The 19,411-nt window shown below is 50.2% G+C and overlaps 6 protein-coding genes across 6 annotated transcripts; 3 read left to right on the top strand and 3 right to left on the bottom strand.

The window, feature by feature from the left end:
• Positions 1-118: 118 nt before the first annotated feature.
• On the top strand, positions 119-1,599 carry LOC128277503 (probable aminoacyl tRNA synthase complex-interacting multifunctional protein 2). Its single transcript, XM_053015967.1, has 4 exons — positions 119-357; positions 491-676; positions 741-975; positions 1,053-1,599. Exons 1-4 carry the CDS (start codon positions 190-192, stop codon positions 1,436-1,438), a joined length of 975 nt encoding a protein of 324 aa, XP_052871927.1. The 5' UTR covers positions 119-189; the 3' UTR covers positions 1,439-1,599.
• LOC128277502 (protein singed wings 2) lies at positions 1,584-6,296 on the bottom strand. The gene is made up of 4 exons (XM_053015966.1): positions 6,145-6,296; positions 2,853-3,373; positions 2,291-2,778; positions 1,584-2,217 (listed from the first exon to the last, which is right to left on the bottom strand). The coding sequence occupies exons 1-4, from the start codon at positions 6,258-6,260 to the stop codon at positions 1,828-1,830; spliced, it is 1,515 nt and encodes a 504-aa protein (XP_052871926.1). The 5' UTR covers positions 6,261-6,296; the 3' UTR covers positions 1,584-1,827.
• Positions 6,297-8,407: 2,111 nt separating this feature from the next.
• Positions 8,408-10,684, bottom strand: LOC128267141 (cap-specific mRNA (nucleoside-2'-O-)-methyltransferase 2). The gene is made up of 2 exons (XM_053003930.1): positions 9,995-10,684; positions 8,408-9,922 (listed from the first exon to the last, which is right to left on the bottom strand). The coding sequence occupies exons 1-2, from the start codon at positions 10,682-10,684 to the stop codon at positions 8,408-8,410; spliced, it is 2,205 nt and encodes a 734-aa protein (XP_052859890.1).
• A 498-nt stretch (positions 10,685-11,182) lies between these two features.
• Positions 11,183-12,944, top strand: LOC128277908 (UPF0489 protein C5orf22 homolog). Its single transcript, XM_053016512.1, has one exon. The coding sequence runs from the start codon at positions 11,499-11,501 to the stop codon at positions 12,918-12,920; it is 1,422 nt and encodes a 473-aa protein (XP_052872472.1). The 5' UTR covers positions 11,183-11,498; the 3' UTR covers positions 12,921-12,944.
• Positions 12,945-12,984: 40 nt separating this feature from the next.
• LOC128267479 (protein Gemin2) lies at positions 12,985-14,170 on the bottom strand. Its single transcript, XM_053004319.1, has 2 exons — positions 13,785-14,170; positions 12,985-13,725 (listed from the first exon to the last, which is right to left on the bottom strand). Exons 1-2 carry the CDS (start codon positions 13,989-13,991, stop codon positions 13,081-13,083), a joined length of 852 nt encoding a protein of 283 aa, XP_052860279.1. The 5' UTR covers positions 13,992-14,170; the 3' UTR covers positions 12,985-13,080.
• Positions 14,171-14,398: 228 nt separating this feature from the next.
• LOC128267140 (DC-STAMP domain-containing protein 2-like) lies at positions 14,399-16,560 on the top strand. Its single transcript, XM_053003928.1, has 4 exons — positions 14,399-14,876; positions 14,948-15,208; positions 15,273-15,486; positions 15,552-16,560. Exons 1-4 carry the CDS (start codon positions 14,399-14,401, stop codon positions 16,558-16,560), a joined length of 1,962 nt encoding a protein of 653 aa, XP_052859888.1.
• The last annotated feature ends 2,851 nt before the right edge of the window (positions 16,561-19,411 follow it).

The raw sequence follows: 19,411 nt of genomic DNA, 5'->3' as shown, positions 1-19,411 counted from the left end.
GGACAGTTCCGATGCAAAAAATCGGAACACATCGGCACGCGAAAACGTGAACATTGGAAAATAGTGAAAAATTCACAGAGCGGCTGAGTTTTGTGGCCACGGATCGTGCGAGTGCTATGGTAATTGCTTAGCCTGCCAGTGTTTGATTCGGTTTCACTGTGACTCGTTTGCGAAGTGCCCAGAGCAAATATGTATCACCTTAAGCCGGTGCAGACCCGGAATGATGTTTGCGCTGTTCCAACCTGCATGTACTCCTTGAAGCCGGTTTGCACGTTTTCGTTTGATCGTGGCACGGACAAACAATCGCCCGCCAGCGTCGATCCGCTGTCAGCAGAAATCGATAATTTACTCAAAAAGGTTTTGTACACTACCATTCCATATCGTAGAGTGTTGTTTAGCCTCCCATTTGAATTGCTCTCATACACTATCTTCTGCTTCGCGGGGGTCGTGGGAGCTTGATTTCATCACACTGTCTCTATCGACATTGCAGGTAGAAAACGACGAACTGAGCATGCTGGCAGAGAGGCAGCAACGTGTGCTACAGCAGCTTGCGGATTTGAAGAAGGAACTTTTGTCGATGCGCACGGAGTTGAAGTTGAACAACAAAACCTCATCGCCATCGTCAAAAAGTGCCCCTGTGCAGTCGAATGCCAAACTAACGGCTGAGCCCATTAATGTTAGTATGATGCAATCGCAATCGTGTAGCTGTTTCTAATCCGTACGTTTCTCGATTCCGATAGCTCATCTACTTGCAAGATTTCGTGGTAAATGCAAGCCCCAAGTACATACCACACAGTCTGCTGGCCCTGAAGAACCTGTGGAAAGATCGGCTGAACTTGCAGGTAGAATGTTTTACTCATTCGACGGTTCCGAAGCTGAGCGATGAAGCGATCAGCTTCCAGCAGGCCATTACAACGAACAGCACCACTGTCGCTAACCTTCCCAACATCAAAGTGACCCTGATTTGGAAAAATGGTTCGTCCAAACATGACCGAATGTGCCATGTAAAAATTTTGCTAATTTCTTTCTTTTACGGTTTTTTCTTGCTTCAGTTGGAACGTACACGGAAATGATCACGTCTCCGACCGCCTACGTCCCAATCTGTGGCGAAGTGAACATCCTCCGGTACCTTTCGCGCTGCGGTCCGAGTGAATTCAACTACGAGCTGCAGGAGAATGTGGTGGAAGTTGATTCCATTCTGGACGCGTGCTATCTGATGATCAACAAGCAGGACATGAAACAACGCCAACAGATCCTCCGGACGCTTGGTGCGAAGTTGGGCAAAACGGTCGGCTTCGGTGGCGGTGGCGAGGTGGTGTCGTTATGTGATATCGCCTTTACCAGCGCCATCAAACAGGTCAAGCACACGGTTACTAAGGACATCAATCCCAACATGGCCAAGTGCATTGCGCGTGTGACAACCGTAGTCGGGATTTAGGTGGCCTCTCTGCCGTGTGCTGCAATGGATGTCCCCTTGAGTGCGTGAGTGTTGCTCCTCATCTTACTATCTACCCGTTTTACTAACGCCGGAGATGAACTGATCAAAGCAGGCACACTCTTTACGGTGCTTGGTTTTTGGGAACGTCCTCGTTCGCAAAAATCAAACAATAAACGAACGTTTTATTGAAGAAAATATCCTAAATTAAGTAACAAATTATAGTTTAGATTGTAATGTGGTTAATTTATCAGCTAATGTTTCATTTGTCTTCCTTCGTTGGTTTCGAGTTAGATTCTAGCGTAACTATCACATTTCAAACTGAGATGATGTCCGTATACAGGACGAGGGGTGGCTTTAAGTACGTTGGCCCTAAACGCAACTGGAGTGGATTAGGGCATTTTCATAATCAACCACGGTAACTTGCCGTACTTCCGGTAGCGATAGTAATCGTACGCCAGCTTGGCAAAGATCAGTACGATCAGTGAGGCGAACACGATACTGAGGGAGTTGTAGAATGCGGCCGTGTTGTGCTCCGACTCCCGGCAAATGTCGTTCGGTGTGAGGGTCAACACTGGAAGGTACTGCTTGCTGCCGTCCTCATCATGGATGAAGTAGCACGTAATGTTGCGTGTGTCCGCGACCAGCGATTCGTGTTTGCGCAGAAACCGTTGAAAGCGTATCGCAAAGCGGCACCCGCAGCGCCACGGGTTGTTCGAGAGATACAACTTTCCCACACTCGGATTACGTTCTATCGCGTGCTCGACAGTATAGACGCGTATCTGAGAACGGGACAAATGGCGACTTTGAATTGATTTCGTCCGATCGTATCACACAAAGCGAGGCACAACATACCCGGTTGAGTTTGTTTCCCCGCAGGCTGAGGATCCGGAAATGGTCCAACCAAACCGTATCCTCCAGAATGTCGATCGAAGTAATCCGGTTGTGGTCCAGGAAGATGTCCTGCACACTTTGGTAGTGCTCGTTGGTCGTCAGACTGTCCACCGAATCGAGCTTGTTGCCGGAAATGTGCAAAACGGTCGTATTCCCCGGTAGATACTGCGGCAGTTGGTAGAATCCCCGATCGCTACAGTTCACCATGATCATCGGGTGAAAGGACATCCCGTTGTCGCTTAGCCGCAGAAAGGACACGTGGCAGCTACAGTTCCAGATCTCCTCATGCATGCAGCTTTCCTGTACGACACGCTTATATTCCATGGCCGTCAGCACCGGCCGTCCGGTGTACTTCCAGTCCTTGCACACCCAGCTGGGACCGTCGACGTATTGCTGGGAATGCTCCCGCAGCAGCCAGATCATGTCGTTGGTGCAGTTCCACAGATTGCCTGACCGATGTAGTGAGAAATAGTAATCTAGAACATTAAAACCAATTCCCCTTGTGTCCACCAGGAGGGGTTACCTTGAAGATAGATATCAACGTGGCCGCTACGGAAGCGATACTGTTCAATCTGCTCCAGCTCGTTGCCCCGCAGGTTCAGGACCTGCAACTGCTCCAGGTCGTAGAATGCATTCGCATCCGTTTGATTCAGGCGCGTTCCGGTTATGTTGACCATCCGGAGATACGCGAGCGAGGGAAAGTTGTGCGCCAATCGTTGCAATGAGCGGCCGGTCAATGCGAACCGTTCCAACCGCGTCCGTTCCAGCTTGGTCAGCACCGTTGGGTCGAAGCTGCGCACGGGCCAATCGCACAGTATCAGCTGACGAGTTTGGTTCGCCCTCCCTATGGCCTCTATCCGCTTCATATCGATACCACGGAAGCAAACCGTAGTGTCCGGTGGGGCGAATTGGCAGACGGGACGATGGACGCCGACGCTATTGGGGAGCGGGGGTCGCGTCGAGCACTCTGCGATGGCCACGTTTTCGACCACGAGATTCTGTAGACTGAGCGGTAGCTGGGCCGTTACAATGGGCACGATTGTCCTGCGAGAAGCCAAAGCGCGGGGGAAGGTTCTGTTTTATTTCGTTCATTAAAAAGAATAAACAAGTGGTACAATCGAACGGTCGCTGCTGTTGTTGGTAGCGCCGCTCAATCAATCGGCCCGCTCTGGGGATGCTTCAATTTGTGTTGATGAGTTCAGCAGGGGGCAAAACGAAGACGTAGCGAAAGCAATAAAAACGGCCATAGAAGATGTCCACACAGCCCTTGGGGGATTCTTTGGAACTCGCTAACTGTGTACCGGTGACCTTTTTGTCGCCCTTGCCGAGGGATCAAATTTGTCGGTCGCTTGAAAAACACGTCCCACGTCTGCCGGGGCTTTTTTGTTGGTTTTGTTTTGGTTTGTTTACAGTCGTTTGAATGTTTCTTCCATTTTTCTGTCTCCAATATTACAGAGCAAAGCGAAATCTTCGCTGTAATGCTTCACTGCCCGAAACGTTCTCCGAAGCTTAAAGCCGCCGCCGGCCTGGGAGTTCCCCATCCGTCCGGTTTTAGGTTTGTGATGCTACGCAATATTCTTTTCCCAGCGATATGCAAAACTCACGCGCTGCGCCTATCTTTTAAATGGACAATTTTTGACAACGGACAATCGAATAAAAATTGTTAAAACGATATTCCAGCATCGCTGACCAGACGGTTTCGAGTGGCCCTGACTCAGTGGCCAGTGTTTGCCTCTTTTGCCCTCTCGATGGGAGTAACCCTTTTTAATTTTCGTTCGTATTACAAAAAAGGTTCGTTTCGTTCAAATAGCTTTCGCGGGCTAAAATGTCGTTGGTCATTGCCACAGTCAGCAGCGCGTCCATTCATAGGTATTTATAGAGGTTTTTTACGAAACATGCATTGATTTGTTCAATGTCATGGTCGCACCCACCCACCCGGGTGTGGTTAACAATTTACACAAAAAACAACCATCCGTTGGGCCCTTTTTTACGATGTACTCGTGCAGACTTACGGTTTTAGAAGCCTCGAGCCTCGTATTTTATACGATTTCAGTTTCCATAGTGGAAATATTTGAAACCGCATCGAAAAAAAGTACACGTTCGAAGCGGATTATGGAAGCGCTGTATTGATTTTAATCGACCGCAGATTCCACAGGTTTCCCCGAAAGCCTTAGAACACCCACGAGGAAAGGGTTCGAAACAGGGTGCTGGTGCCGCTGACGGAAACAGAAAAATGACGTGGGTTGTGATGTGTGCTGGTTATTCAGACGCGCACACCGCTTTTGAACGGGAGTAAAAGGGATGTTTCCATAATGTAACGTTTTTACGCGGGATTCGAAGTGTATCTGTGGATGCAGGCATTGCAGGCGATGGCATGAAGTGGTACCAATCTGACGAAGGAGAATGAAGAATTCGTTGAATGTTTAATATGAATGAACGTTCCTCTGTGCAAACTGACCGCTCGTTAGCTCTACAGTCAACAGTGTGTCACTATCCGAGTTATTGGGGCGTAAACCCAGCCATTGGCATTAGGAGCAGTCCATGTTAGCCTGAATTCCAAGATCCAACATGGCTCATCACGAGAATCCAGAGTACGTGCGACAGGATAGAGTTAAACATGGAGCAAAGTTTGTTGGCAAAGTTGAGTTGTAAGAGAGATTAGTTAGAACATTCCGCTCGGAGTCACATTTTGCGTGCGGGGGCCACATGTCGGGAGCAGAATCGACCGCACTCGAGTTCGGAAAGGTTCAGAAAATCCTTTCAGAATCATCGCCGATACGGCCGATGATAATTGCCTTTTAAACCCGTTCTTTTCCTCTACTTTCGAAGGACTGAACTCGTTAAAAGTAAATTAATTATCAGAGGGCTTGTAGCTCGAGCTCGGCAAACGATAAAATAAACTGCTGGCGACGCGACGGTCTGTTTTATTGTTTTAATTTCATGTGGATAATGTTTAAATCTGAATAGATAACACACGTCGCGTGTGGATAGATCACGTTACGGTGGTTTGAAAACATTAGCTTAATACAGCCGCCGGCGTCACGATACTTATCCGTGTTGCCATGGTGAAAAATCATACCTGAAGTAATGTTCTTCCATCAAAGATACCGTCAACTTTCTGGGGAGTGTTTTCGACCTCTTGGCAGACTCTTTCAGGCACTACTCTTTTCTCACGCACGATACAACCGCATGATCCGTTGTCAACCAAAGCAGACAACACTTTGCAGGTGGCCCAAAGTCTATTGTCATCAAGTCTCTCTCTCTGTGTGTATATGGATCTTTCCAGTTTCCCCGTTCGTTCCGACGGAACAAGGGATTATGTACCGAGCAACCCATTCGCTGCCGGTGGCCGGAACAAATCGTCATCGTTATTAGCGCCTCCAAAAATATCTCGTCCTCTAACAGCAACGATAAACAGTGGAAAGAAGAGTACCGGCTGGAGCATATTTTGTGGTTCCCTTAAGCGGTATGTGGCGTTGTGTGTGCATTGTGTATTCACACCGAAATCACGTACACAAAGGTCGCGGATTTCCGTAGGCTTCGCTGATCACTTCAACGAATCCACGGGAACGGATACAGAGGGCACGTACAAATCACGCTTTAACCAACGGGAACAACGGGCATATGGGTTGAGATTATTACCAACCACGTGCAGCAAGGACCTTCACCCACATTACGTCCGAATTTGGGTACCAAACACGGAAACCCTAAATGAACCGGTTTCTCTCCGGTGGCTGTGCGAGCAGAGCATATGGACGAACAAGAACAGTAGGCTATGCAGGGAGTGGGTTTGTTTGGATTTAAAATTCACTCACAAAACAACCACAAGCACGTTGATAACGACGACGCTGATGATGCTGGTAATCCGTCGACGAACATTGCCCCGGTGATGCGTGGCTGAAGGCGAGGTCGTCTGGCTCGAGAGCTTCATGGCTTTGATGTGGCGAGAGTCAAACTGCTGCTTCAAGTGTTCTATTGTTCTTACTCGCTTTCCATAAACTTCACGCACTTTTGGATGATCATTTGCGATTGAGTGACAAGCAGTGAACGCCTTCGGAACACAGCGCGCTTTTAAAGCACATCCCGAGAACTGAGGCCGTGGCACACGCGCCAATAAAACTTTAAAATCCCTTCACGGGAGAGGCACGCGTCCGTACGGGTCGCGTTTCGCACGGCGACTGATAAAACGGCACGCGTGATAAAACATCGTGTCCGCCGGAATCCGCCATTCGGAGGTTCGCGCGAAAGTTTCTTCGTGTGTCTCCATAATCGGGCCAACCGTGTGCGCGGGATTACAGATTCGTCTTCGTAGGCTCTCGCTATCAATCTTGCTCTCTGTCTCTCGGGCGCGATTTGTTGACCAACCGAGTTTTTGTCGAGTTTGTCCTGTGTGTTTGTCGCGCCCACAGACCTCTCCTGACGATCGATCCCTGCCTGGAAGGTCTGTCGGACGGCTTGCGAAAGAATGTTTGGCGTTTTTATGTTTATTTTGATTTCCGTGGCATCCGAATTCGAAACACAGTTTCAGGCTCGCAGAGTAACGTGGGCTGGCGGCAAAAGGACTCGGCTCTTCTGTGGCCATCAGCAAGGGTGTATTCTACTGGGTGCAATATGGAAACTGGGAGCGAATGGAGGCGCACTAGTAGCTGATGGAGGCGCATTGTCCCCTACGGTGCACGGTGGTACAGACAGCGTTTGTTCAAATCATCCGAACCAAAACTGTTGTGGAAGAACTGAGTTCGAAAGTGTATGGCCAACCGTTGGCACTCACCACGTGACACGGTGGTGCAGCCTTCGAGCGGTTATCAAGCGTTGTCCGTTGTGACCGATTCCCGGGACGTGCTAATTGTTTAGCACACGTTCTAAATGCGCTTAGGGTTGGTAAATAGACCAACAAAATTAGTATGCAAATCGTTTGATGAAGGCAAAAGGGGGCAGAGTTGAAGTTGTTGTCAGTGATCGAGACCAATTGTTGCAACCGACCCTTTTTTATTTTCTTAATTTACGTCATATCTCCAACAGAATGAATATTGTTAAGTAGCATTTTTGATTGATATATTGACTTGTTCACTCCGCACGTGCGTCACGAAAGGTGGACCAGAATGTTGTGATCGCTACAATTCACCGAACAAAAAAACAAAAACGATCCTTCAATCAGTTCTATCATATCTTATCTAATCTACGCAGTTAATAGCTCCCGGAGCTGAGGGACACGATAACGTTCATTTCAGGTTTACAAGAACGAGCAGAAACATCGTGAAATTCGGCAGATTCCTCGACGATAGCCACGTCCCTGGCACTGCTCCATGCAGGTTGGGCTGGCACAGGTAAGCGTTTGAACCATTCCGGCACGTGACTGCGCCAAGAGCAATGCTGGCGGGACGACGGCAAGTGAATCTGGTACAAGTTTCAGTGATGATTAGCTTCAAAACTAAATCTCGCCTTGCTCCACTTCCGATTGCGCTACGGTGCTTACCCATCGGATTAGCGGCACTGAACGAGAGTAGTCCCACAAGCAGCAACAGCGAAGCGCTAAGTAAGGTGGCGATTGCGGACAGAAAGCGCATGGTCACAGGATTTGTTGAAAATGTCCGAAAATAACCGTGTGTCGTAGACTTCCGCAGACAATTATCACTTTGACGAGACTGAGCACGTTTGGGTGGAAACAAAAATGATTTATATTTGGGCATAACACTTTCTGCGGTCGTTTCTGCTGGTGATGCTTGAGTACGACATTGTAAGTGATAAGATCAAACGATAGGCGAGAGAACCGCGTCATGTCGGGAATCGGCAGCTGCCAATCACACCGTGGAAGTGTTGCGACGGCACCAGGCGCGGCCTCCTTCCGGCCAGGAGATGTGTATATTTATGTTTCGAGGCCAAAATCGGAAAGACCAGGAACTGGCCGGCTGCATGGTTTGTAGCCTTCGAAGCAATCGAAGCATACGAGGTCAGTAAGGCTTTGCTTTTCGGCTGGGATGTGGGAAGCAAAACAAAAAATGATCGGCTGATAAAGTTGTTTATCGATAACTGAATTGTTTATTGATAACTTTGCACTTCAAATCATCTTCGATACGTTCACAATACGATACCACACGATAGTTCCCATCCTGTCATCAATTCCTTTCTTTTTTGGTAAGCTTTCTCCGTCTCGTCCAGCAGCTGAGCGCAGTAAAGCAAACACAGGGAGTTGTTGTAATTGAACACTGCGAACTGCAAATCTTCATCGAGCAATGCAGATATTGGCACCACGCCAATGATCGATTTGTCTTGTTGCGCTGCGTGGAGCGATGACGCAGATCGCGGCGCTGCGCAGGGCAAAAGGTCCACTTTTTCATAGATTCTTGATAGGTTTGATAAACCGTCCGGTCGCAGTCGGCGGAGGACCAGGCGCGTAGCGGATTGCTGTTCAATCGTCTCGAACACATACAACTTCAGCAGATACAGCATCCCGACACTGAACTGCGTCAGGAAGAGCCAGTTTTCCAACACCACTTGCAGATCGAGCGATGGACAAGCCGATCGTGTCTGCACAAGCTCCCTAGTTTTACGCAAGATCTGGTAAAAGAGGTGTTTTTCGAACCGATCGGCGTTCGTTTGATACGGGTATGCAAGAACGTTGACGGTGATTGTATCGGCACTGTGCAGAATGGGGCTGTCGCAGTTGTCGTTCTTAATGGTGAGATACAGATCGGTGGTAGCGTTCAGCAGCCGCAGGCAGCTAATGAGAGTGAATGTTGAATTTTCCACCCTCTCCACCGTTTTACCGACGCTAATGGCTACTTCCTCCCACCACGGGCGGCTACCGGCCGATGCAGGGAACCCATCAAACTGGGCTTCCGGTCTGATCACTCGACGTGTGAGTGTGAGATGATCGAGCCGACCGCGCAGTGAGAGAATTTTTTCCCGAACGTCCAACGTTGACGCTCGCACACGCTGATTGTGCGTACCGTGGCATTCTTCCTGGTGGGCGAGTATACCAAAGTAGCCACCGCGTACGTTAACGATCCGTTCGTTGGCGAGTATCTTTGTGATGCGATAGCGCTTGAAAAACATTTCCTTGGTCTTTTGCTTAAATGCTGTCAGTCTTTCGTTCTCGTGGGGTTCGTCGTTAGTGGAGCCGTAGAAGCGAATATTGTTCCGGATCACGTCCGTCTGCCAGCGAACGTAGCCGGCCGAACACTTGCTGAGCTGTTCAACAAACGATTCCGGCAAGTCGCCAATGTCAAATAGGCTCATACGGATATCGGCAGGATCATCGCATTGCAAGTAATCGTTGATTCTGCCAAGATACGGCTCGATACCGGCCGGTTTGCGGTAGTATTTGGCGATTACGTACACTTCCGAGTTACCCGCTTTCGAGGTGCATGGTTTAAAAACGTGCAATTCCTTGAAGCAGTGGTACAGCAGAAACAGTAAATTAATGCTCGAATGTTCGAAGAGAGTGAACATTTTCAGCACAAAGTGTCCCCCCGGGCCGAGCATGTCGAGTGCCGTCACGGTTTCGGCGAGATGTAGCCTCGCAACACGTTCCTCTTGTTCCGCGGGCACGTCCAGACAATCGATGGAACCATCAGCCGTCACGAGGTGTACCTATGGAGAAAAGAGTGTGTCTCAATTCAAGCACGAAACGCCCATAATGGACCTCCTCTGTACGGAACCTACCGTTGGCCATTTACGGCTGCGCTCGATGATGGCATTGCGATTTTCACGCTCCATTATGTTGCCAGTTCCGTCGACTCCGAAGCACCAAGAGTCGAGCGTGTGTCGAATGAAACGATCATCGGGGATCATATGACCGGGAGAGTTGCCCTCGTAGTACGGGTTGAGTGTGCTGGCGAACCATTCCCATCGTGTTCCCGGCGAACAGTTGAGCCGGATATAGTGATTTAGGGCGGTCACAAACGCTCCCGGAGCTTCGCACAAGTGCACACTGTAAAGGTGGTCGCCCGATTCCCTGGCCACCAGCTCGTAGGCCACCAAACACTCGTACAGTTTAGCGAACGCTTGCGTTACAAACTCGGCCCGTACATACGACTTTAATTCGTACAGTATCGGAGCCGATGAGCACCGTCGGCGTGTGTGCTCGTGCCAGCTTTCGATTGCGAAATCGTTCAGACGGTTCTTGATGTCGTTCAGATGGATCTTTTGCGCCTGCAGATGGTTCGAACGGCCTGGCGGAGTTTGAAACACACTGTCCAGTGGCGGAAGCACCGATTCTTCTGGCATAGGCTGAAAGTGGAACTTTTTCTCAAACTGTACGCCCACATCGTCCAGTGCGTCTTCTAATCGGCGCCGTTCGCAGAGCTCATCCTCAAACCCTGTCTCAAGAGGCTGGACATTTATCTGGTGCATTGTGCCACGGAGTAGAACGACGAGCGTGTGTTTTGGGTTGATTATTGGTCAAACCAAGCCGTTGAAGCTACGAAAGCCGAAACAACATTTTAACACAACATCTGACTAGGAATCGGATCGGAATATGTTCCGGCCTTCGACGATGTCAATGAACTGTCAATGTTTACGTTGATTTTTTGCATCCGGCTCGCACTGAAACCAGCTCAGGAAAGTGGAGTTTCTTGTTGTGCCTGGAGTTTCCTTTCAATTTGCAGGGAAAAGAGAAAATTGTGCTGTGATTAAGAAATAGTAGGGGGTTTTAACGTTCTTCTCGTGAATTTAATTCGCTTTTGCAATTGCAGAGCGCTTCGTTCGACGAGACGTGAAGTGCCGAACCGTACAGTATAAACCGCACAACGCCAGAACGTGATGGTGTGCGTAATTGCGCAAAACGTTCGTTGGTATTTTTTTTTGTGTCGTAACGAGCCGTCATCGCGCGTGAAGGCTTGCGTGAAGCAAGCTTTTTGACTGCTGCTGCCACTCGGGCTGTGTATCGGGATTTTCAGCCTTTTTGTGGGGGCCGCACTCCCGCCGATTGCTATCTACGTTTCCATCGGGTTTCCATCGTGTGTCCGGCAGGGTTTCCGCGGACTCGGTGACACAGCGATCGCTGCGCTTCGGCTGCTCCATGCTGTTCCGGCGGCGGTGAGCATTGATTGGCAGCCCACAGTGTGTCTGCCCTCCACCCGTTTTTGTCGGTGGCTTTAATTGGTGTGATTGACCGAAGTGGCCACTTCCCGGCACTAGCTGTGTGCGCGTGTGTACAGCGGCAGGCATGGAATCATCAACCGAGGTGGACGCGGCAGCCGAACGGCGGAAATCTAACGAGCAGTCGGAAGAGACTCACGAGCAGCAGCAGCAGCAACAACAACAAAAACAACATCAAAAGTCCAGTGACACGGAAGAAGCACCGCAACTAGTTGCCACCAAGTCGACCGATGAACCAAAAGAACGGACCGCAGAGCAGCAGGGCACCAAAAGCACGACCGAAGAAACGAAAGATCATCCGCCTGCATCCGACAACCTGAGCCAAGCTTCGTCTTCTACTTCCAAAGCGGCGGCTGCTGCTCCCCCGACGAACAGATCGTTCGAAAAGGTGCCGATCTTCGTGGTAGAGGATCACCATGAAGTGCTAACGTTCCTTTACCGTTGCCTGGGCTCGAAACATCTGCCACTGCACGGCAACCGGATCATACATTTTGACTCACACCCGGACATGTGCATCCCGAAGCACATGCCGGCTACGTACGTGTTTAACAAGGACGACCTGCTGGATAGTATCAGCATCGAGAACTGGCTCATGCCGACCGTTTTCGCGGGCCACGTACAGCGTATCGTCTGGATAAAGCCACCGTGGTCGGAGCAGATACCGAAGGGCAAATACGCGTTCCACGTGGGCGAATTCGAAGGCTCGATACGGACGGATGCCACACTGGAGTACTTCGTGTCCGAGGGCTGCTACCAGCCGGAGGAGAAGCTTGAGAACAAAAAGCGGCTCGAGCTGGAGGTGTGTGCGGTCGACGAGTATGCGGTGGCGGAGGATGCCGATCTGGCCGAGGGCTACATTCTGGACATCGATCTGGATTACTTTAGCACCCACAATCCGTTCCTGAAGATCTACGACCGGGTGCAGCTGTACGAGAAGCTGAAAGAAATCTTCGTCTCACCCGAGCTGGCAGACGACGCGGAAAATGATCTTAAAAAGATGCAACGTGTGGCTCGCGATCGCGAAGAGAAGCTCGAGTTTCTCGAGTCCATCTTCCTGTACCTGGAAGAGGTGGGCAATTTGAAGCATTTCCTCGTCGACTACCAGCAAGAGATTAGTGCCGAGTACGCGGGCCTGCTGGAGAAGGTGACGAAAGTGGTGCGGATGCTGAAGCACGAGTACAAGGAGGAAGAGATCGACTGGTCGATGATTTACGATGCGGGCTGCACGTGCGATGTGACGGATCTGCCGCATCACGAGTCGAGCCGGGAGGAGATTGTACGGATGGTACAGTCGCTTGAGGGCTTCCTGCGCAAGCTTCCCAGTGCGCCGGTCGTGATTACGATATCGCGCTCGAGCGAGGACGACTACACACCGGCCGAGCAGGTGGAAATGATACAGGAGATGGTTTTGAACGCACTTACAAAGTGCCTACGAGTAGAGCTAGACGACCCGATACTGTACTATAAGGATCAGGAACTTAATTTGTAAGACAATAAAACCTAACAACAGGCCCTTCCCAAGCGAACGTGTCTCGCGGTTTTTTGTCGTTGCTTCTTCTCCGTTCTATTCTCTAACCGGTTTTTATGTATAAAGTAGCGTTTATAAAGGAAAAATCACGTTTCCGCACCATTTTCCGATGTCCGGCCGCTCAGACAACGTTGTCGGCCAGATCGGATTGATTAAAGTTCTTCGAAATGATGCTAATCAGCAGATTGAGCGGCAGTACTTTCGTTTCGTCCTCCTGACGCAGGTCGTTGCGCACCGTAATGCAGGTTTTCGCAATATCGCGCAGCACGCTGTGTATGTACGGTTCGAGGGGCTTTATCAAACAGGACAAAATGGCGTAAATCCATTGCGTGATCCAATCTTTTCGGGGGCCCCGTTGTGCTTGTTTCGTGGCCGCCGTGGTCGTCACCGAGCTGGTGGCATCACCGACCAGGTCTTGATCGGACGACGGTTCGTCCTGTTGCGAAGTGACCGATCGATTGCCTTCCGCCGCCAGTTCGGACTCTTGCAGCCACTCGTGCAGATACTCGAGCAGAATCTCCAGGTTGCGCTGCGGTATGCTGAGCAGGATGCGAACGTACGGCAGATTGTTGGCGCAGTATTCGTGCAGTTGCTTCCGGTCTTCGAAGTTGAGAAAAACGTGCGTGCGCTGCAGGTTCTCGTCGTACTGCGGGCTGACGCGGTACGCGGTGATTGTGTCGCGCAGTTCCGAAAACTTTTTGTTCTGCATCGATTCCCACTCCTTGGTTGGCATCAGCGCTTGATGGGCGGAATTTTTCACCGGATCCTACAAAACAACGCATGATGAGCGATCAATATGCTGCCCTTTTGCCAGGCATCACTCACCACCGGCAGTGCGGCCATCCCGGAGAGCGTTTTCTCTGTGCCGCAAGATTGTGGTTTCGCGGCGACCATCACCATCGGGCACTGGCCGCGTTCGTACATCACCTTTTGCAGATACTGTTCCCCCGTTTCCGGTGTCTGCTCGGGATCAAAGTTTTCGTCGGGTGGGTCGACCGCCAGGGCCGGTTTCTGGATCATATCCACCTCCATCCTGCTCACTAAGCGCGCGCGTATGCTTTTCGCGGACGGATTGCTTCCCCGCGTTCGTTACCGGAAGGTGCTTTCGTAATTCTTCAGTACTCTAGAGCTGGCACACATACGCCATCGTTCAACGAAGCACAAAACGCGAATTTCTGTACGTTCCCAAAAACAAAACAAAATCCGGCGTTGATTTGTTTTATTCTGTTCCGAAGCTGTTCTCGGCAACCAGCGCTTGCTTGTCAATAAGGTGCTGGTGTTTACAGCTGCGGGTTGAAAGATTACCACCCATCTAGTACACTGGTTGAAATCTCGAGGAGACAGTTGGCATCTAAACCGTTTGTTTATCGTGTAATTCTGTGCAATGAATCGTTTTTTCGTGTGTAAAATAATGTAATGTGTTCTTGTGATGTGCTGCAATGTGGCGACGTTGCACGGGAATACTCGGTCTCGGGATCGTGCAAACGGTGATCGTGAATGTGCTCATAATACGGCACTTTTCTTTGCAACCCGCTGGTCGATGGTTGCTTAGTGCGTGCTACCTCGTTGCTGCCACCTTTTGTTTGGCTCGCAGCAAATGTGCTCGGTGCGTTACCGTCCTGATTGTTCCTCAGTTCCTGAGCAAACGGGGACGCGCTGCCCTGATCGGTTACATCTTCCTGCTGACCGTAAGTGGACCAACCGCGAACACGATGCGGAATGTGGAAGTGCTAGGGGAAACATTAAGCTGCACCCAGCAGCAACTGAAGGCAGCGATCCGGGAAACGGTCCAAGCGCTGAAGGTGCCGTTCCGGGCGATGAAACAGATTATCGATAGTACGCTTAAGACGGTCGAACGATCGTTCATGAAGGTCCAACAGACGCTGATGGAGATACTAAAACTGGTGAAAAGAATTCGTACGCCATATCCCCGCCGCTTGCTATGTCCCTTACCTTGAAAAACAAAATATTATGTTTTGCGTTTGCAGTACACTCAATCAAGAAGGCCTACGATTGGCTACGAGATGTGGTGGCGATCTGCAATGACCAGCTGGGAAGCCCTTCCGAGCGGTGCCTCAATTCGCTTGATAAAACGATCGACGGTTGTAAGGAAGAAATGGGAAGCATGGACTTTTTGTGTGAAGTAACGCAAGTGGCCAAATCGATCTGTTACGGTGCCACGATGGTGGACTATTTCTGTGAGCTGATCGATTTCGTGAGCGATAGTATCGTTGATGAAATAGAGCAAGGTAAACCCATCCAAGCCATGCGACGAGAAGCTTCTGCCACTATATACTCCGTCTATCGGTTCAGGCATTCAGCAGCTCATGCAATACATGGAAGATCTGTTTCGGGTCAAGGTAGAGTACGATCATGCGTACGACTTCGCGACGAACGCATCAAAATCGTTTGCAGAAATAAGAGCCGATATTAGGGCCGAGATTGCTCAACGTACGTTGCCACTTCGAAGAACTTTCAATTTGCTAGGAGTGGTCACCAGTGGGTTCTTCATTTGCATTCTAATCAGGTTCGAGTAGTTTCTACAATCTTCATTTCGATGCTATTATCTGTTTTTTTTTCACCATTTGCCAGAGCAATTCAATACCATGAAGCCTTTCTGGAGCGGGATGAGTTTGATAACATTTTCCTAACGAAAGAGTTTTACGAAATAGAAAAGCGACGCGGAGAGTTGAATGTGGAGCCATTACTTCCGCTGACTCGCAAAGAACGCCATCGCTACGTACCTGTGACTTCGCTCCATCTGACGTGGAAGGAACGTCTTCGAATAGCAAAGTCAGCCACATTTCTACTTATTTCAACCGTACAGATTGCCTGTCAGCTGTTTTCGGATTATGCCCTCTACTGGTTGCTGACACTCATCAAACAATTTATGCACCAAGAATCGAATCGTCTTAATGGGTCAAGGTTTGTGAGCGTTGGGGTAGCCGTCCGGGGCGACGGTATTCTGGCGGACACGTTGCGTGACATCGTACGATCATTTGATCCGATAGTGAACGGAACCGTCATTGATCCTTCTCAGTGCATTCCGGAAGCGTTGCCACCACGTTTCGGGAGGTATATCGAAATCCTGGCACTGCTAACTCTATGTTGGACGTCTACTTTACTCGAACCATATGGACTGCGCGTTCGTCAGTTGATCATGCGCCATTTCTATCCTGAGCGAGCTCGCGCCCGAGCTGTTTGGTTGCACAATGACATCAGGATGAAAAGAGAAAATCTGCTGAAGCTTTTTAGGCGGTTTGTTGGCATTTCGAAGCCGAGCGGTGATCGAGCCAAGGTTTCTTGGATCGAAGTTTTAAGGGCGAAAACCAACCGTTTCTGGCTCTGTCGAAAGCTACTGGGATTGGGCGATGCAGTGCGATGTTTTCTATGTGGTGAGACGCTGGTTGAACAAGAAGACCAATTTATCCGATGCACTGCCCTCGATTGTCCCTGCGTTTTCTGTCAAGATTGCTTTTTACGCACGGGCAATTACTGTTCTCTGTGCATGAGCGTGCTGCTGCATGAATCGACAACGAGCGACATTTCATTCGAACGGTTAGAACGAACGCCAACGGTCGAATTTGATTCGGCAACGTAGCGCCATCTAGCGGAATCGTCACTTACAATGGTTCTTGTATGCAATTTTAGTGCAAGCTTTGAGTACTCGCGAGCAAGACTTTCTGCCGCGGCCGCAGGATATGAGGAAGGTCGCCATCATCGAACGGACTTGTAGCAATATGTTGAGGAAGGGCAGCAACGGACTGTGCTGTTCATCCGAAGTCCTCCAAAATGACCGCCAAGGATGTGCCGGCGGACGAAGCGCACGAAAACGACGAGATGGCCTTCACCGAACGCGACGGCGGCTCATTGCGTATTCTGTACCGTCGTAACGGTCCCCGCACGGTACCTTCACCCACTCCGACCACCTGTTTTCACCCTTCTTTCGTTCATTTTCGCATGGCGCCCACCCATACTGACGTCACCGTTACGTCGAGAGAAATGGCTGCAGTTTACACTACGTCGTTGATGCTGCCTGCTGGTAGTGTCCTTTTTACGGCCGGAACGCTAGCGAATGAATGAAAATGAATGCTCCTCTGTGAAGCCGGTACCTCCGTCAGAATTACGCTCGGTAGAACGAAATTACCCGAACGGACCGGGCGAACGACGGTAACACCGGTAATCAACCGAGAGAGATGACGTACCGGGTACACCGTGTCGTCTCTTTGTTATCTCGCGTGACACAGTCACTCGAACGGTACTAGCTTCCGAGGACCAGCTAACCATTCAAGCTACACAAACACACAGGCACCTACAAAGGACACTGGAGTAGATAAAAGCACAGTGTTGACGTGAAAGTGTGTCCTTTTTTGCGGTGTTAAATTGTTTGAGTACTGTTTACTACGTTTAGTTTTGCAGCGCTTCATAGAGGTCGGCCTTTGGGTGGCGCATGTGTCCACATTCATTGTGTTTTCGTTTGTTTGTCACTCATCCTTCCGGAGTTTCCACTCGCCGTACGCGCTGGCGGGGCACTGAGCGGATGATATCCTGTCGGTTGATCGCTAGTGGCCGCTAGTAGAGGGCGACCCCGGCCCATCGAGATAACCGGCTGTTCGGATGTTGAGCCGAACGCCACCAGCGACGACGAGAACCCGAGCATATTCTGTCATGGTGAAATTCTCAATGTTGGCCGGAGTCTGCCACCCAGCGATACTACTCGGTTTGCAGTGTCAAGTTTTCATTCGCCCGCGCTAGTGCGCCAGACTGCGGGCTCAACCCGCTTTTCGTAGTGGCCGTAGCGCGCGCGCGTTTGTGTGTGTGTATCTGTGTGGGTTTGTGTGTGCGTTCGCGCTTCTGCAAGCTGCCATAAATTTTCGTGGACCACGCCACGGTGTGTAGTGAAAACCTTTTAAGCAAAAACCTTTTTCTTCAAAGGTCCCTTGCGTTAATTGTGGCTGAGGGGCGGATACGCAAGGTAATTGAGTTCTGTTCCGCGGCCTGTTGTTCCTCGGTCGGTCCGGGAAAGCTTGGTGTACGTGTCCCGAGTACACGTAGCAAAACAGGAAGTGCTTCTAAACGAGTTTGCTCGTAACGTGTTCAGTGAGATGTCAGGAGTCACAATCACAGCAGTTCTTAGTTCGCTCGCGCACGTTTTGCAACACTCAATTATGTAATCATCTGTTGAACAAATCGAAGATGACCGTGACATAGAGAGCTACGGTGTGTTTCGAAGGATACGTCAGAGTGCACTGCCTACTAGACCAGAATGGATCCACCGTCATTGACTACCGGGAGTGTGTTTCCGGTGCGCCCGTCGCTGGACCATTTGTTGGCGATGGCGGACGATTTCGAAGATCCGTGCCAAGAGGAGGGACAAGGTGACACGGAACCGATGACAATAGACCAGCCGAAGGGGACAATCTCACAGACACTGTACCACCGGTGCCAGACGGAGAAGAAGGTGACGAGGAAGAGCCGTCGGAAATTACGGAACTACAGGAACAGCCGGAAGTGCAACAGCCCCCCAGTGGTGCTGGTTCCAATCAGGTACGTGAACTCGAATCCTCACATTTGCCAGATCCATTTTGCCGCGTCTCCACGGGATGATATTTCACGTCATCCTTTTTAAGTGCGCCTCTGTGTTCTTTTTAGCAATGGATGCATATTTTATTGTGAGCAAACACTGTCACCGACGTCCTGCGGTAAGCTTTTTGTCCAAGGACAGAACTGCTCACTTCCCACGGTGTCATACACCTGGCATGGACCTAGGGACCAGACACATGTCCTGGATCCAGTGATGCAACAGATGCTCTCTAGTGGCAACGCCCCATTCACCCGTCGTCGTTACAACCGTTAAGCCGAAATGCCGGCTCCCGGCAATATCAGCGGAAAATCGATAACATGAGCTCGAAGGAAGGCTACGGGATATGATTTCCCGGGAGTCGATTTCAAGTTTCGTTCGGTTTGTTTATTTCGACCATCGTGAAGTTGGACCATCCGGACCATCCGGTGCTGCAAAGAATTTAGCGAAATTACCTTTTTGCGACCGCACCCGGAACTGCGGCCGGGGACCAAGGCAACGAAAGTTGTAGTACCGGCGCGTATCCGGAGAAGCGAAAGCCGAAGTGGCCTGAATTAAGTATGAGGATATACGGGATTAGGAACCGTTCGGTCCTGCTCTTGCTTCCCGTCTGGGTAAGGGGGGCCTTCCGTACCGGTGAGTTCCTCAAGCCAATTCATGTGGTAAAAGGACCAAACCGTTAAAGAGGGAGAAAAAGGCCCCTTGATTGCCATGGTGCTATGGAAGGATAAACGAGAGGCAAAGGGCATTTTCGAGCACTTTAAGCGTCGATGAACTTCGCGACGCTCTCACGTTGACTTCCGTTCCGAGCCATCAGAAAGTAAGTGGTGCAGAAAAGAAGCTTTCATGCGCAAAAGCGAACGCGGGTGTT

The sequence above is a fragment of the Anopheles cruzii genome, chromosome 2 (genome assembly GCF_943734635.1).
Source record: "Anopheles cruzii chromosome 2, idAnoCruzAS_RS32_06, whole genome shotgun sequence".
Taxonomy (NCBI): Eukaryota; Metazoa; Arthropoda; class Insecta; order Diptera; family Culicidae; genus Anopheles; species Anopheles cruzii.
This window is presented reverse-complemented; position numbering and strand designations above follow the sequence as displayed.

What these genes read in the sequence shown, in the direction of transcription:
- LOC128277503 (XM_053015967.1), top strand. Translation starts at nt 190, where the DNA reads ATGTATCACCTTAAGCCGGTGCAGACCCGGAATGATGTTTGCGCTGTT. An exon ending in TCGATAATTTACTCAAAAAG is followed by an intron (nt 358 to 490) that starts GTTTTGTACACT and finishes TCGACATTGCAG; the next exon opens with GTAGAAAACGACGAACTGAG. An exon ending in TAACGGCTGAGCCCATTAAT is followed by an intron (nt 677 to 740) that starts GTTAGTATGATG and finishes CGATTCCGATAG; the next exon opens with CTCATCTACTTGCAAGATTT.
- LOC128277502 (XM_053015966.1), bottom strand. Translation starts at nt 6,260, where the DNA reads ATGAAGCTCTCGAGCCAGACGACCTCGCCTTCAGCCACGCATCACCGG. An exon ending in AACGTGCTTGTGGTTGTTTT is followed by an intron (nt 3,374 to 6,144) that starts GTGAGTGAATTT and finishes GGCTTCTCGCAG; the next exon opens with GACAATCGTGCCCATTGTAA. An exon ending in CGTTGATATCTATCTTCAAG is followed by an intron (nt 2,779 to 2,852) that starts GTAACCCCTCCT and finishes TACATCGGTCAG; the next exon opens with GCAATCTGTGGAACTGCACC.
- LOC128267141 (XM_053003930.1), bottom strand. Translation starts at nt 10,684, where the DNA reads ATGCACCAGATAAATGTCCAGCCTCTTGAGACAGGGTTTGAGGATGAG. An exon ending in GCAGCCGTAAATGGCCAACG is followed by an intron (nt 9,923 to 9,994) that starts GTAGGTTCCGTA and finishes TTTTCTCCATAG; the next exon opens with GTACACCTCGTGACGGCTGA.
- LOC128277908 (XM_053016512.1), top strand. Translation starts at nt 11,499, where the DNA reads ATGGAATCATCAACCGAGGTGGACGCGGCAGCCGAACGGCGGAAATCT.
- LOC128267479 (XM_053004319.1), bottom strand. Translation starts at nt 13,991, where the DNA reads ATGGAGGTGGATATGATCCAGAAACCGGCCCTGGCGGTCGACCCACCC. An exon ending in GGATGGCCGCACTGCCGGTG is followed by an intron (nt 13,726 to 13,784) that starts GTGAGTGATGCC and finishes GTTGTTTTGTAG; the next exon opens with GATCCGGTGAAAAATTCCGC.
- LOC128267140 (XM_053003928.1), top strand. Translation starts at nt 14,399, where the DNA reads ATGTGGCGACGTTGCACGGGAATACTCGGTCTCGGGATCGTGCAAACG. An exon ending in AAAACTGGTGAAAAGAATTC is followed by an intron (nt 14,877 to 14,947) that starts GTACGCCATATC and finishes TTGCGTTTGCAG; the next exon opens with TACACTCAATCAAGAAGGCC. An exon ending in CGTTGATGAAATAGAGCAAG is followed by an intron (nt 15,209 to 15,272) that starts GTAAACCCATCC and finishes CTATCGGTTCAG; the next exon opens with GCATTCAGCAGCTCATGCAA.